The sequence below is a fragment of the Oenanthe melanoleuca genome, unplaced genomic scaffold (genome assembly GCF_029582105.1).
Source record: "Oenanthe melanoleuca isolate GR-GAL-2019-014 unplaced genomic scaffold, OMel1.0 S001, whole genome shotgun sequence".
NCBI classification, from domain to species: Eukaryota; Metazoa; Chordata; class Aves; order Passeriformes; family Muscicapidae; genus Oenanthe; species Oenanthe melanoleuca.
In genome coordinates, this window is record NW_026612650.1 from 8,197,697 (window position 1) to 8,213,362 (window position 15,666).

The following is a 15,666-nucleotide window of genomic DNA, read 5'->3' on the forward strand; positions in this document are numbered from 1 at the left end:
GGGGTGTTTCTGGAGTGGTTTCGGGCTGGTTTTGGGCTGTTTTGGAGCTGTATTTGGGGAAGTTTCATGGCGGTTTTGGGGCAGTTTGTGAGTGTTTTCAGGGTGTTTTTTTGGCAGATTTGGGGCAGTTTTGGAGCGGTTTTGGAGGTGTTTTTGGGGTGGTTTCAGGGCTGTTTCAGTGTGGTTTTGGGGTGTTTGAGGGATGTTTTTTGGGTGTTTTTGGACTGGTTTTGGGTTGGTTTGGGGGCAGTTTTGGAGCGGTTTTGGGGCAGTTTTGGAGCAGGTTTTGGGACAGCTTTTGGACTGTTTTTTGGAGCAGTTTTGGTGGTGTTTCCGGAGCAGTTTGGGGGTGGCTTTGTGGGGGGTTTGGGGGCAGTTTTTGGGCTGCTTTTTGTGGTGGTTTGGGGGTGGTTTTTGGGGCATTTTCAGGGCTGTTTCAGTGTGGTTTTTGGGTGCTTGGGGGATTTTTTGGATGTTTTTGGGGTGTTTTGGGGCAGTTTTTGGGTGGTTTTGGGGCAGCTATGGGGCAGGTTTTGGGGCAGTTTCAGGACTGTTTCACTGTGGTTTTGGGGTGATTTTTGAGGCGGTTTCAGTGTGGTTTTGGGGTGTTTTTGGGCAGTTTTTTGGGTGTTTCGTGTCACTTTAGAAAAGGACTATAAAAGATGATTTGATGAAGAGACTTTTGAGATCTCCCCACAGAAGGGAGACACGTCTATTGGCCGGACCACGAGGACTCATCCCGTCTGTTGGCAGCTATTCCCCATCCCCTCCTTCTCTCTCTTTTTTCTTTGTTCCCTTTATCTCTCCCCTCTATCACAATCTCAGCTGTTGGCACTCAATAAATTGCGTTTTTGTTGCCGTTGAATAAAAACTTCCTCGCTTTGTGTCTTTTGCATCCCCAGGTCAAAGGAACCATCACGACCCCGCTTGCATTAAGCAGATTGTGACAGAAAGTGGTGACAGTTCTGGGGGAAAATCAGAGCCTTTGGGTTTTGGGGAAGCAGAAATTCTTGGAATTCCCAAAATTTCCAGGATTTCCCCACCAAAATTTTCCTTTGGATCTGCCAAATTAAAAAAAAACTGAAAAAAATTAGAAATTAAATAAATTTATTATACAAAGCTGCAGGATGGAGCTGGGGATTTTCCGGGGCAAATCTGGAGACTTCTGGGGGTTTTGGGGTAATTTTGGAGTTTTTTTGGGGGTGTTTTTGGGGTGTTTCTGGGGATGATTTTGGGGTGGTTTTGGAGTGCTTTTGGACCAGTTTCGGGCTGTTTTTGGGGAGATTTTGGGGTGTTTTGGGAGCAGATTTGGGGTGGTTTTGGCTGTTTTTTGGGGCGGTTTTAGGGTGATTTTTGGGGCAGTTTCAGTGCGGCTCTGGGGTGTTTCTGGGGTGTTTTTGGGGCTGTTCCAGTGCAGTTTTGAGGTGGTTTTGGGGTGGTTTTTGGGTGTTTTTGGGGTGTATTTCGGAGTAGTTTTGGGGTGTTTTTTGGAGCAGTTTTGGGATGTATTTTGTAGCAGTTTTGGGGTGTTTTTTGAAGCGGTTTTGGGGTGTTTTTGGGGGTGGTTTTGGGCTGTTTCTGGGACACTTTCCAGCCAGTCCAGGGGGTGTTTTGGGGCTGTTTTTTGGGGCGGTTTCAGTGCGGTTTTGAGGTGTGTTTTTGGGCTGTTTTTGGGGTGTTTTGGGGTATTTTTGGGGCAGTTTCAGTGCGGTTTTGCTGGTTTTTTGGGGTGTTTTTGGTGCTGACTTTGAGGTGCTTTTGGGGTATTTTTGGGGCGGTTTCAGTGCGGTTTTGAGGTGGTTTTTGGGGAGGTTTTGAGATGTTTTGGGGATGTTTTGGGGCGGTTTGGGGTCAGCTGCACTTGCAGGCGCTGACCACCATCCCCGAGAGCTGCTCCACACGCGCCTTGCGCCCCACGTAGTAAACGATGGGCAGCGGCTCCAGGCTCTGCGGCACGCAGCATGGCGCCGCTGAGCCCCCAGGGTTGTGCAGGTTGTACAGGGCCAGAACCTGGAAAAAATAACCCAAAATGGACTGAAACAATCCCAAATCCATCCCAAATTCATCCCAAATTCCCCCAGGGTTGTGCAGGTTGTACAGGGCCAGCACCTGCAACAAAATAGCCCAAAATAGCCTAAAATAATCCCAAAATATGTCCCTAAATGTACCAAGAATAATCCCAAAATAATCCCAAATATATCCCAGAATAATCCCCAAAAAATCCCAAATATATCCCAAAAGGCACCCAGAAAAATCTCAAAATAATCCCAAATCCCCTGGGGTTGTGCAGGTTGTACAGGGCCAGCACCTGGAAAAAAAATAACCCAAAATGGACCCAAATTAACCCCCCAAACCCCCCAGGACTCCCAAAACACACCCCAGAAGACCCCCAGAACCTCCTAAGGACCCCCCAAAGGCCACTAAGGACCCCTCAAACAGCCCCCAAACACCCCCTAGGACCCCCCAAGGTCCCCCAGGACCCCCCAAAAGTCCTCAAAACGCCCCCCAGGATCCCCCCAGGATTACCCAAACACCCCCAAACATCCCACAGGACCCCTCAAACACCCCCTAAATGCCCCCCAGCACCCCACAAAACTCCCCCAAATACCCCCCAAGACCCCTCCAGTATCCCCCAAAGGTCTCCCAGGACTCCCCAGGACCCTCCAGGACCCCCCAGCACCCCCTAAATGCCCCCCAGGACCCCCTAGGCACCCCCCAAAGGCCCCCCAGGACCCCTAAAAACTCCACAGATGACGCTCAGCACCCCCAAACACCCCATAAAGCCCCCCCAGGACCCCCAAAGACCCCCCCAGCATCCCCTAAATATCCCCCAGGATTCCTCAGATCCTCCCAAAAACCCTCAGAATCCCCGCAGGACCCCCCAAAGGTCCCCCATGACCCCTCAAAAGCCCCTAAATGCCCACCAAGGCCCCTCAGGATCCCCCCAAACATCCCCCAGGACCCCTCAAACATCCCCTAAATGCCCCCCAGCACCCCCACAAACACCCCCCAGGACCTCGCAGGAGCCACCAAAAGCCCCCAAATGCCCCCCAAGACCCTCCAAAAACCCCCAAAACACCCCCAGGACCCCTCAAACACCCCCTAAAGCCTCCCCAGCACCCCAAAAACGCACAAAACGCCCCCCAGGACCTCCCAGAAAACCCTCAAATGCCCCCGAGGACCCCCTAAACATCCCCCAGACGCCCCCCAGGACCCCCCCGGCCCCCACCTTGGTGTAGTGGGTGTCGGCGCTCCAGATGTAGGGGCAGGGCCCACCGCAGAAATTGGCCATGTAGCCCCGGGGCTCGTGGATCCACTTCCACTGCAGGTCCCGGCGGAAATCGATGTACAGGGGGCGCACGCAGCAGCTCTGCTCCTCGGGACTGAGAGACTGGGGGGTCAGGGGGGATTTGGGGGGGTCCCTGGGGGTCCCAGAGTGAGATAACGGGGGGGTTTTGGGGTTTTGGGGGAATTTTGGGGTCTCTGTGCAAAAATCGATGTACTGGGGGCGCACGCAGCAGCTCTGCTCCTTGGGACTGGGATTTTGGGGGGTTTAGGGGGGATTTGGGTGGGTCCCTGGGGGGATTTGGGGGGTGTGCAACCCTTCCAGAGTGAGATAATGGGGGATTTTGGGGGTCCCTGAGAGACAAGTGAGGGTTTTGGGGGAATTTGGAGGATTGAGAAGATTTCGGCGGTCCCAGAGCGAGATGATGGGGGATTCGGGGGCTTTTGTGGGTATTTTGGGTGCCCCTGGGTGGCAAATGTGGGATTTTGGGGGGATTTGGGGGGGTCCCTGGGGGGAATTGGGGGATGCACAGCCTTCCCAGAGTGAGGTAATGAGGGATTCTGGGGATCCCTGGCTGAGAAATGGGGGATTTTGGGGGTCTCTGGAAGACAAACAAGGGATTTTCGGGGGATCTGGAGGGTCCCTGGGTGTCCCAGAGTGAGATAATTGGGAATTTTGGGGGGTTTTGGGGGGGCATTGGGGGGTTTTGGGGGATTTTTGGGGTCCCTGTGCATAAATCGATATAGGGGGGCGCACGCAGCAGCTCTGCTCCTCAGGAGTGAGAAATTTGGGGGCTGAGAGGGGATTTGGGGGGGTCCCTGTGGGTCTCCGAGTGAGATAATGGGGGATTTGAGGGGTCTTTGGGGGGGGGGGTTGGGGGGATTTTGGGGTGTTTGGGGGATTTTGGGTGGATTTTTGGGGTCCCTGGGGGTCCCAATTTTGAGCCAGATTCCCAAATGTCCCCTCACCACCCGTACTGCTGTCCCCAATGTCCCCAGTGCTGTCCCTCACTTCCCCACAGTGCTCTGTTCTCATGTCCCTGTTGATGTCCCCAATGTCCCCAATGTCCCCCAATCCCCCCCAATGTCCCCAGTGTCCCCAGTGTCCCCAATGTCCCCACTGTCCCAATGTCCCCAATGTCCCCCAATCCCCCCCAGTGTCCCCATGTCCCCAGTGTCCCCAATGTCCCCACTGTCCCCAATGTCCCCATGTCCCCAATGACCCCATGTCCCCAGTGTCCCCATGTCCCTACCCCCTGCAGCTCTCTGTGCCCAGGTCCCTGTTGATGTCCCCATGTCCCCAATGTCCCCAATGCTGTCCCTACCCCCCGCAGCTCTGTGTGCCCAGGTCTCTCCGTGCCCGCTGTCCGTGCAGGGCCTGCGCTCTCTCCGCCGGCAGCGCCATCGCCAGCACGTGTGGCACGCGGCGGTGCCGGCGCGCGATGCTCTGCATGTCCCCCCGCTGCTGCTCGAACCCTGCGGGGACACCAGAGCGACACACGGACACTAGGGACATTGGGGACATCAGAGAGACACGGGGACACCAGAGCAACATGGGGACATTGAGGACACTGGGGACAGTGGGACATCAGAGGGGACATTGGCGACATTGAGGGGATTGGGAAAGTGGGGACATTGGGGACATTGGGGGGATTGGGAAAGTGGGGACATTGGGGACATTGGGGGGATTGGGGACAGTGGAGACATTGAGGGGATTGGGGCAGTGGGGACATTGGGAACATTGGGGACATTGGGGACAATTCAGGACATTGGGGACATTGCGGACAATTCAGGACATTGGGGACACTGGGGACATTGGGGACAATTCAGGACATTTGGGACATTTGGGGTCTCCATGTCCTGGGGTCACTTCCACCGTGGTCACTCCAGAGTGGACAGGTGACAACAGAATGTCCCCTCTGGGTCACAGCTGTGACCACACCCCAGTGTCCCCCAAAACTCAAAATCCCAGAACCACAAAATTCCCCGAAAATCTCAAACTTCTCCCAAATTCCCCTAAATCACCCCCAAACCCCCAAAATTCCCCAAATATCCCCCAAATACCCAAAAACTTCCCTCAAAACCCCCAAAATTTTCCCCAAAACCCGCCCAAAAATCCAGAAATATTCCCCCCAAAAATTCCCCCAAAATTGCCTTCAAAATCCCCCAAAATCCCCCTAAACCTCCCAAATCCCCACAAAAATTCCCCCTCAAATCCCCCCAAAATGCCACAAGTTGTCCCCAAAATCCCCCCCAATCCACCCAAATGCCTCCCAGTTCCCCCATCCCCCTCGTTCCTGGTACCTTCGATGCTGATGCGCAGTGCGGGCGCAGCGCCCCCCTCGGGCTCGCAGGGGCAGTGCGCGCTCAGCCGGAACACGGCCACCGACTCTGCGGGGATTGGATTTTGGGGGGATTTTGAGGGGTTGGGGGAGGGAATTTGGATCGTTTTGAGGGATTTGGGGGCAATTTTTGGGATTTGGTTGAGTTTTCGAGGAGTTTTCAGGAGGTTTGAGGTTTGAGAGAATTGTGATGGTTTGGAAGCATTTTGGGGAGTTTTGTGTAATTTTGGTGATTCTGTGGGATTTTGGGGCGTTTTGGGGGATTTTGTAGATTTTGGGTATTTTGGTGATTTTGGGAGTTTTGGGTATTTTGGAGGTTTTGGGGCCATGTCCCTCACCAGAGCTGCGCAGCCACTGCTGGACACTGTCGGTGACATCGAACCAGAGCCACTCGTCCTCAGCGGTGACACGAACAGAGCGACCCTGGAGATAGCGCCAGGAGGAGTTCCCGAAACCCTGGGGACAGCACACGGGACACTGGGGACACTGGGGGGATTTGGGACACTGGGGGGATTTGGGACATTGGGGACAGTGGGGACATTGGGGACATTGGGGGATATCTGGGGACAGCTCCAGAGCCACCCCCAGGGAGGAAGGGGGACCCACCCCAGTCCTGTTCCCAGATTTGGTGTCACCCCTTCAATGCCCCCAAATATCCCCAGTGTCCCTCAATGTCCCCAAAGTGCCTCAATGTCCTCAAATGTCCCCATGGCTGTCCCCGTGCTCACCTGGTAGAGCTTGACTCTGCTCTGTCCCCAGTGTCCCCGATGTTGTCCCTTCTGTCCCCGTTTGCTGCCCCTGGGTTGTCCCTGCTGTCCCCAATGTCCCCAATGTCCCTATGGCTGTTCCCACTGTCCCCTGTGCTGTCCCCACTGTCCCCAATGTCCCCGTTGCTGTCCCCGTGCTCACCTAGTACAACTCGACTCTCTGCTCTGTCCCCAATGTCCCCTGGGCTGTCCCCATGGCTGTCCCCATGGCTGTCCCCACTGTCCCAGTGGCTCTCCCTGCTGTCCCCGTTGCTGTCCCCTGCGCTGTCCCCGCTGTCCCTGCTATACCCGTGCTCACCTGGTAGAGCTCAACTCTGCTCTGTCTCTAGTGTCCCTGCTGTCCCCTGGGCTGTTCCCACTGTCCCCTGGGCTGTCCCCACTGTCCCCGATGCTGTCCCTGCCCTCACCTGGTAGAGCTCGACTCTCTGCTCAGTCCCCAGTGTCCCGGTGGCTGTCCCCGTGGCTGTCGCTGTCCCTTGTGTCCCCTGTGCTGTCCCCTGCGTCCCCTGCCGCAGCATGCGCAGCTCGGCCCTGCTCAGCTCGGCCCGGCCCAGCCCCGCCCGCAGCCGCGTTGCGTTGAACACGAAGAACAGGCTGTGGGCGGTGGGGCGCCAGCTCTCTGCGTCACCTGCGGGGACACCGGGTACACTGCTGTCACCTGGGGGTCAGTGCAGTGTCACCACTGTCACCTCGGGGACACTGCTGCCACCTGGGGGACACCGCTGTCACTGGGTACACTGCGGGGACACCACGGTCACCTGGGGACACTGCTGTCACCATCTGTCACCTCAGAGTCACTGCTGTCACCTCAGGGACACCGCTGTCACCTGGGGGTCACTGCAGGGACACCATGGACCCTTGGGGACACTGCTGTCACCTGGGGGTCAGTGCAGTGCAACCATGGCCACACCCTCAGGGACACTGTTCTCACCAGGGACACTGCGGGGACACCACGGTCACCTGGGGGACACTGCTGCCACCTGGGGGTCAGCGCAGTGTCACTACTGTCACCTGCAGGGACACCGCTGTCACCTGGGGGTCACCATGGCCACCACAGCCACCACTGTCACCTCAGGAACACTGCAGGGTCACCATGGCCACCTCGGGGACACTGCTGTCACCTCAAGGACACTGCTGTCACCTGGGGGTCAGTGCAGTGTCACCACTGTCACCTGCAGGGACACCGCTGTCACCTGGGGACACTGCGGGGACACCACTGTCACCTCGAGGACACCACTGTCACCTGGGGGTCACCTCGGGGTCACCATGGCCACCACTGTCACCTCAAGGACACCGCTGTAACCTTGGGGACACTGCTGTCACCTGGGGGACACCATGGCCACTATGGCCATCTCAGGGACACTGCAGGGTCACCACGGCCACCTCAGAGACTCTGCTGTCCCATCAGGGACAATGCCATCACCTCGGGGTCACTGCTGTAACCTCGGGGCCACCATGGACACTTCCGTCACCTCAGGGTCACCATAGCCACCACTGTCACCTCAGGGCCACTGCGACCACCTCGGGGCCACCACTGTCACATCGGGGCCACCACAGCCACTTCAGGGACATCATGGTCATCTCAAGGACACTGGGGTCACCTTGGGCTCATTGGAGTCACCTCAAGGTCATCAGGGTCATTTTGGGGTCACCTTGAGGTCATCAGGGTCACCTGGGGGGCACTGAGGTCACCTCAGGGTCACCAGCATCCCTTTGGGGACATCAGGGTCACCTTGGGGTCATCGGGGTCACCTCAGGGTCACTGGGGCCACTGAGGTCACATCAAGGTCATCAGGGTCACCTGGGGGACACTGAGGTCACCTTGGGGTCATCGGGGTCACCTCAGGGTCATTAGGGTCTCCTTGGAGACATTGGGGTCACCTCAGGGTCATCGGGGTCACCTTGGGGTCATCAGGGCCACTCCAGGGCCACCAGAGCAGCTAGGGCCACCAAGGGCGGGGGGGTCATGGTCATTGCAGGGGGGACAGTGGCCAAAATTCTGAGTGTGACCCCAAAAGTTCACTTGGAGTGGACAGATGACCACAGACTGTCTCCATGTCCCTGTGTCCATCTGTCCCCGCCCCGTGTCCCCCTGTCCGTCCCATGCCCCAATGTCTCCATGATGTCACCACGATGTCTCCTGATGTCCCCACATCCCCATGTCACCCCATATGCCTGTGTCTCCACAATGTCCCCTGATGTCCCCATCATGTCCCCAATGTCCCCGTGTCCCCTGTCTCTCACCGTCCCCCGGTGTCTCCATCGGGAACCGGAACAGCTCCTTGGCCCAGTACTCCTGCGGGTCGGGCAGCTCCCGGTGCATCGCCCGCTGCCGCAGCAGCTCGCGGGTGCTGTTGTAGAGCGCCCGCACGTCCTCGGGCAGCGCCGGGGCCGGCTCGGGCTCGGGGTCCGGCGGCGGCGCCGGCAGCCGCAGCTTGCTCAGGATCTGCCCCCGCACGGCCTCGATGCGCTTCAGCCGCGCCGCCTCCAGGTCCAGCGTGCGGCACGTGTTGAGGGCGAGCGCGGGACAGAGCGCGGCCAGCAGCAGCGCGGGGAGCGGCGCGGGGAGCGGCATCCCGGGACGGAGCGGGACGGAGCGGGACAAACGGACCGGAAGGGAGTGGGACAGAGCGGGACAAACCGGGATAAACTGGAGAAATAGACCGGGATGAAACGGGGTAAACAAACTGCAATGGGCCAGGAGAGACCGGGATGGAATGGGATAGACCAGGATAAACCGGGATGGATCAGGATAAATCCATCGGAATGAAACAGGAGAAACTGGGATACACCGGGAGAAATCCCTCGGGAAAGACCGGGAGAAATGGGGATGGATCGGGAGAAATCCTCAGGATGGGCTGGGATGGACTGGGATAAACAGACTGGGATGGACCAGGATAAACCAGGAGGAACTGGGATAAAATCCTCAAGATGGACTCGGATCAACCGGGATGGACAGGAAGAATTAGACCGGGATGAACTGGGATAAACCAGGAGGAACTGGGATAAACCCCTCGGGATGGACCAGGAGAAATAGACTGGGATGGACTAAGATAGACTGGAATGGACCGGGATAGACTGGGAGAAATCCCTCGGGATGGACCAGGATCAACTGGGATGGACCGGGGAAAATAGACTGGAATGGACTGGGATAAACCCCGTGGGATGGACTGGGATCAACCGGGCTGAAGTGGGACAAACCGGGATAAATCTCTCGGGATGGACCAGGATAGATCGGGATAAATAGACAGGGCCAGACCTAGATAAACCGGGATAAACCCCTCGGGATGGGTTAAACCCCCCGGGACAGTGAGAGACTGGGAGGGAGAAGGACAAATTCCCGGGATGGGTTAAACCCACCGGGACAGACCCATCCCGGACCGGGACAAACTGACTGGAAAAGGTTAAACTGCCCCGGGACCGGGACAAACTGACTGGGAAGGGTTAAACTGCCCCGGACCGGGATAAACCCTCCGGAACCGCGATAACCTCCCTGGAACCGCGATAACCTCCCCCTAAAACCGGGACACGCCCCTAAAACCGGGATAACCCCCCTAAAACCGGGACACGCCCCCCAGAAGCGGGATAAACTCCTCGGGATCGGGACACGCCCCCCCCCGGAAACGGGATAACCCCCCGAGAACCGGGATAAAACTCCTAGAACCGGGATTAACTCCCGCAGAACCGGGAAAAACTCCCCTAGAACCGGGACACGTCCCCCAGAACCGGGCTAAACTCCCCCCAAACCGAGCTAAACTCCCCCCGAACCGAGCTAAACTCCTCCAAAACCGGGATAAACTCCTCCAGACCGCGCTATCCCCCCCGGAACCGGGACTTAACCCGGGATAGCCCCGCGGGGCCGGGAACCCCCCCGGATTTCCCCTCCCGGTCTCAGTTCCGCTCGTGGTTGTCCCAATTCTTCCCGGTTTGTCCCGGGTGGTCCCGGGCCCGGTTGGCCCCTACCGGTTCCCTTTTGTCCCGGGTGGTTCCGATCCTTCCCGCTTTGTCCCGGTTTGTCCTAGGTGGTCTCTGGGTAGTCCCGGGCCTTCCTGCTTGTCCCGGTTCGTCCCGGGTGGTCCCGCTTGTCTCTTCCCGGTCCGGGTGGTCCCGGTTTATCCTTTTCGTCCCTTTTTTGTCCTTTTTTGCCCGATTTTGTCCCTTTTTGCCGCTTTTTGCCCGATTTTGGCCCTTTTGGCCCCACCCAGGAAACGCCGCGGGGGGGGAGGGGGAGGGGAGGGGGAAGGGAAACTGAGTCACGGGCCGGGGGGGAGGGGAGGGACGGGACCCCCCCCGGAGAGTCTGGGATATTTCCGGGGGGGAGGGGAGGGGGACAGGCGGGTGCAGGGGCACCCCAAAAATGGGGGAGGAGGAGCTCAAAATCCCCCCCAAATTAGGGAGGGGGCTCAGGATCCCCCAGAGTGGAGGAGAGGAACAGGGACACCCCAAAGTCGAGGAGGGGGGTAGGGACACCGCAAAAATGGGGGAGGGGTCTCAAAAACCCCAAAAATGGGGGAGGGGTCTCAGGGCCCCCCCAAACTGTCCCCTCCCCCCAAAACTGTCCCCTCGTCCACCCCCCCCCCCAATGTCACCACCCCCCACGAGTGGCACACGGTGACAAACGTTTTATTGGGGACACAGGGGAGGTGGCACCGATGGCACCAGGGTTGTCACCTCCCCCACCCAACCCCCCTCCCCCCAAATCTCGGGAAACCCCCCCAGTGTCACCTCCTGTCCCCCCCAGTGTCCCCAAGTGTCACCTCCTGTCCTGGGGGACTTTCAATGTCCCCAGGGTGACCACAAATGTCCCCAAGTGTCACCTCCCTGTGCTGGGGGTCCTTCACTGTCCCCAAGGTCCCCATTTTGGTGTCCCCAATATGACAGTGCCACTCCGAGTGTGACAGTGACACCCCAGAGTCCCCAGTGTCACAATGCCATCCCAATGTTTCCAGTGTCCCCAATCCCCCAAATGTCCCCAGTGTCCCCAAAATGTCCCCAGTGTCCCGAGTGTCACAGTGTCCCCAATGTCCCCCATGTCCCCAGTGTCCCAAGTGTCACAGAGTCCCCAATGTCCCCAGTGTCACCGCAGTGCCACCCCGTACCGCGCCATGTTCCGTGTCACCACGCCCAGCTGCAGCCACACTGTCCCCGCGCTCTCTGTGCGCAGCCGGTACCTGTCCCCCGCCCCGGTGACAGCGCCCTGGGGGTCCCTCAGCTGGGGCGCCCCTGTCCCCAGCAGCCGCTGTCCCCGCGTGCCCCGCGGTCGCCAGGTGACGCAGGTGACGCGGTGACAGCCGGGCGCGCTGGGCACGTGGCACACGCCGTACCCGGCCAGCCCCGCGCGGCCCCACGGGTCCACGTGCCACACCTCGAGCAGCAGCTTGGGCCAGCCTGGGGACAGGGGACAGTCAGGGGACACTGGGGACACGGGGCCACACCTCGAGCAGCAGCTTGGGCCACCCTGGGGACAGGGGACAGTCAGGGGACATTGGGGACAGTCAGGGGACATGGGGGACACAGCTCCAGATGGAGCTTGGGCCACCCTGGGGACATTGGGGACAATCAGGGGACATCACTGGGGACATGGGGACACAGGGGACAGTCAGGGGACAGTGAGGACATGGGGACATCATTGGGTACACTGGGGACATTTGGGGATATTGTTGGGGGTCATGGGGGGTCAGGGACAGGGAGGACACTGGGAGTGTCGGGGTGTCCACAGTGTCCCCAAATGTCCCCAGGTGTGTCCCCAGTGTCCCCAATGTCCCCGTACCTTGCAGCCCCCTGGTGGCCAGGTGCATGTCCAGCGGGTGTCCCCAATGAGCCACATCATCCACCTGGGGGTCATCCAGCTGTGTCTGCCCCGCCCCCACCCCGGCCAGCAGCGTCCAGGCGGCACCTGGCACCCGAAATCACCCAAAATCACCCAAAATAATCCCAAAATCACCTCAAAAATCATCCCAAAATCACCACAAAATAATCCCAAAATAGCACCAAAATCACCCCAAAATCATCCCAAAATCACCCCAAAATAATCCCAAAATCACCCCAAAATCATCCCAAAATCTCCCCAAATCACCCCAAAATCACCCCAAATCACCCCAAAATCACCCTGAAATACCCCAAAATCATCCCAAAATCAGCCCAAATCACCCCAAAATCACCCGGGACACCCCAAAACCCGCGCCCCAGCCAGCAGCATCCAGGCCACCCCTGGGACCTGAAATGAACACAAATCAACTAAAATCTCCCAAAAATCACCCAAAATAACCTGGGACACCCCTAAAATAATCCAAAAACCACCCCAAAATCACCCCAAAATCACCCCAATATCATCCCAAAATCACCCTAAAACCCCAGTCCCGGCCAGGAGCGTTGAGGCCGCACCTGGGACCAAAAATCACCCAAAAATCCTCCCGAAATCACTCAAAAGTCCTCCCAAAATCACTCTAAAATCATCCCAGAATAATCCCAGCATCAATCCAAAAATCACCCTAAAATCACCTGGGACACCCCAAAATCCTCACCCCAGCCAGCAGCGTCCAGGCTGCACCTGGGACCCAAAATCACCCAAGAATCACCCCAAAAATCACCCTGAAAACACCCCAAAAACCACCCCAATATCACCCAAAAAAATCACCCCAAAATCATCCCCAAATCACCTGGGACACCCTAAAACCCCCACCCTGGCCAGCAGTGTCCAGGCGGCACCTGGGACCCAAAATCACCCCAAAAATCATCCCAGAATCACCCTAAATCATCCCTAAATCACCCTGAAATCACCCCGAAAATGACCCCAAACTCATTCCAAAACCCACCCCGAAATAATTCCAAAAACATCCCAAAAATCACCCCAAATCACCCCAAAACCACCCTGGGATCCTCCCCAAAACTGCCCAGGGACCCCAAAATCACCTGGGACCCCAAAAACCACATGGGACCCCAAATATCCCCCCAAAAATCACCTGGGACCCCAAGATCCTCCCCCAAAACACCCAGGGAACCCAAAATCATCCTAAAACCATCTGGGACACCCCAAATCTCACCTGGGACCCTGCCCAAAACTCTGCAAAAACCACTTGAGACCCCCCCCAAGATCACCCAGGAACCCCAAAAATCCCCCTCAAAATCACCTAGGGACCCTAAAAACTACCTGGGACCCCCACGACCCCCCAAAGTCCTGTAAAATTCCCCAAAAATCCCCCCCAGGAGCTCCCAGACTCCCTTTAGGACCCCCCAGAAATCCCCAGGACCACCAAATTCCCTCCAGGGCTCCCCAAATCCCCCCGGACCCCCCAAATCCTGCCAGAACCCCCTCAAATCCCCCTTAGCACGCCCCAAATTCTCCCCCAGTACCCCCCAACCCCCCAGGATCTCCAAAATTCCCTCCAGTCATTCCCCAAATCCCCTCCAGAACCCCCCAAATCTCCCTCAAATCCCCTCAGGCTCCCCCAAATCCCCCCCAGGGCCCCCAAATCTCCCTCCAGAACCCCCAATCTCCCCCCTCAAGACCACCCAAATCCTTCCCAGGGCCCCTCAAACCCCCTCTGGACCCCCCGATTCTCCTCAGAACCCTAAATCCTCCCCAGGATCCCTCACATCCCCCCAGGACCCCACAAATTCCTTTGGGTCCCCCCAGATGCCCCCCAGGACCCCTCAAATCTCCCTCATGACCCCTCAATTCCCCCCAAATATCTCCCAAATGCCCTCCAGAACCCCCCAACCTTCCCCCAGAATCCCCCAAAATCCCCGCACGACTTCCTCAATTTCCCCCAGTCTCCCCCCACCAAGACCACCCAAATTCCCTCCAGGACCCCCAAATCCCCCCCAGGACCCCCCCAAATCCTCCAATACCCTCATATTCCCTTGGAACCTCCAAATCCTGATCCTTGAAACCCCCAAATCCCTCCCAGGACATCCTAAATCCCCCCCAAATCCCCCCCAGCATCCCCCAATTCCTCCCAGGACCCCCTAATCCCCCCAAAATCCCCCCCAGGATTCGTCAATTTCTCCCCAGGACTCTCAATTCCCCCCAGATCCCCCAAATTTCCCTCCCAGGACTCTCAATTCCCCCCAGGACCCCCCAAATCCCCCCAATCCTCACCCGCATGCAGCCCCCACTTGCAGAAGAGGCGGCGCTGGGAGAAGCCGGAGCCGCCCTCGATCTGCCCGAAGAGGTGCAGTTCCGCCATGGGGCTGGGGAACCCCAAATCCACCGGAATCACCCCAAAAATCCCCACCCAAAAATTCCCCAAAATCTCCGGGAGCGCTCACCCCGCGCCAGCCCGCGCCGCCACTGCGCATGCGCACCCCCTCTTCCGCATTCTCGTTGCTATGCCAACGCTCGGTTCCCGCCCAACGCGGCCGCTGATTGGCTGAGGCGCTCAGGCCACGCCCAAAACCGGTGAGTTACCGCTGCGCATGCGCATTAGCTCAGCTCGTGTCCGTGGGCGCCGCTTTCTTGGTTTTTCTACATGGGTGCCGCCATCTTGAGTGCTCCGCCTCATGTGCGTCGCCATTTTTGGGCGCTCTGCCGCCATCTTGGTTGTTCCCCCCCCCGCCATTCCCAAATTTCCCCCCCAAATTTCGGGGCTCTCCCCATTTCCCATTTTCTCCCCAAATTTTTGCTCCTCACCAACCAAATTTCAGGATTCCTTCCTCCATTTTGGGTTCCTCCAATAATTCCAGGTACCCCACCCACAATTCCAGGTTTCCCCCCCAAGTTTTTGCTTTAGCTCCCCCAAATTCTAGTTCCTCCCCAAAATTTTGAGTTTTTTCCCCCTCCCAGATTTCAGGCTCCCCCCTTCCCCATTCCCAATTTCCCCCTGAAATTTTGGGGTTCCTCCCTGTTTCCCATTTCCTCCCCAAATTTTTGCTCCCCTCAATTTCAAGTTCCCCTCTCTCCAAATTTCAGGATCCTTCCCCATTTTGGGTTTCCCTCCCAAATTCCAGGTTCCCCCCCAAATTCCAGTTCCCCCCCACCCCAAATTTTAATTCTCCCCCAAATTTTGATTCCCCCCCCCCAAATTTTAATTCTTCTCCCAAATTTTGGATTCCTCCCCCAAAAACCTGAGTTCTCCCCCAAAATTTTGAGTTTACCCACAAATTTCAAGTTCCCTCCTCCCAAATTTCGCATTCCCCCCCAAATTTCAGTTTTCTTCCAAAATTTTGAGTTCTACCCCCTCCAAATTTTGGGTTCCCCCCCCCACAAAATTTTTGTTCTCCAAAATTTCAGGTTCCCTCCCCTCCAATTCCAGTTTCCCCTCCAAAATTTT

The 15,666-nt window shown here is 57.5% G+C and overlaps 2 protein-coding genes across 3 annotated transcripts; both read right to left on the minus strand.

Annotated features, from left to right (window-relative positions):
* Positions 1 to 1,090: 1,090 nt before the first annotated feature.
* On the minus strand, positions 1,091 to 10,639 carry TGFB1 (transforming growth factor beta 1). 2 transcript variants are annotated; one of them, XM_056515433.1, is made up of 9 exons: positions 10,358 to 10,630; positions 9,023 to 9,044; positions 8,639 to 8,988; positions 6,802 to 7,022; positions 5,966 to 6,083; positions 5,590 to 5,676; positions 4,611 to 4,761; positions 3,230 to 3,391; positions 1,091 to 2,010 (listed from the first exon to the last, which is right to left on the minus strand). In XM_056515433.1, exons 3-9 carry the CDS (start codon positions 8,967 to 8,969, stop codon positions 1,365 to 1,367), a joined length of 1,716 nt encoding a protein of 571 aa, XP_056371408.1. In that variant the 5' UTR covers positions 8,970 to 8,988; positions 9,023 to 9,044; positions 10,358 to 10,630; the 3' UTR covers positions 1,091 to 1,364. The 2 variants fall into 2 exon arrangements, with proteins under 2 accessions (XP_056371408.1, XP_056371410.1); XM_056515435.1 differs by having other exon boundaries at positions 3,230 to 3,383; positions 8,639 to 9,044; positions 10,358 to 10,639.
* A 362-nt stretch (positions 10,640 to 11,001) lies between these two features.
* Positions 11,002 to 14,711, minus strand: B9D2 (B9 domain containing 2). The gene is made up of 3 exons (XM_056515556.1): positions 14,496 to 14,711; positions 12,165 to 12,290; positions 11,002 to 11,782 (listed from the first exon to the last, which is right to left on the minus strand). Exons 1-3 carry the CDS (start codon positions 14,581 to 14,583, stop codon positions 11,472 to 11,474), a joined length of 525 nt encoding a protein of 174 aa, XP_056371531.1. The 5' UTR covers positions 14,584 to 14,711; the 3' UTR covers positions 11,002 to 11,471.
* Positions 14,712 to 15,666: the final 955 nt, after the last annotated feature.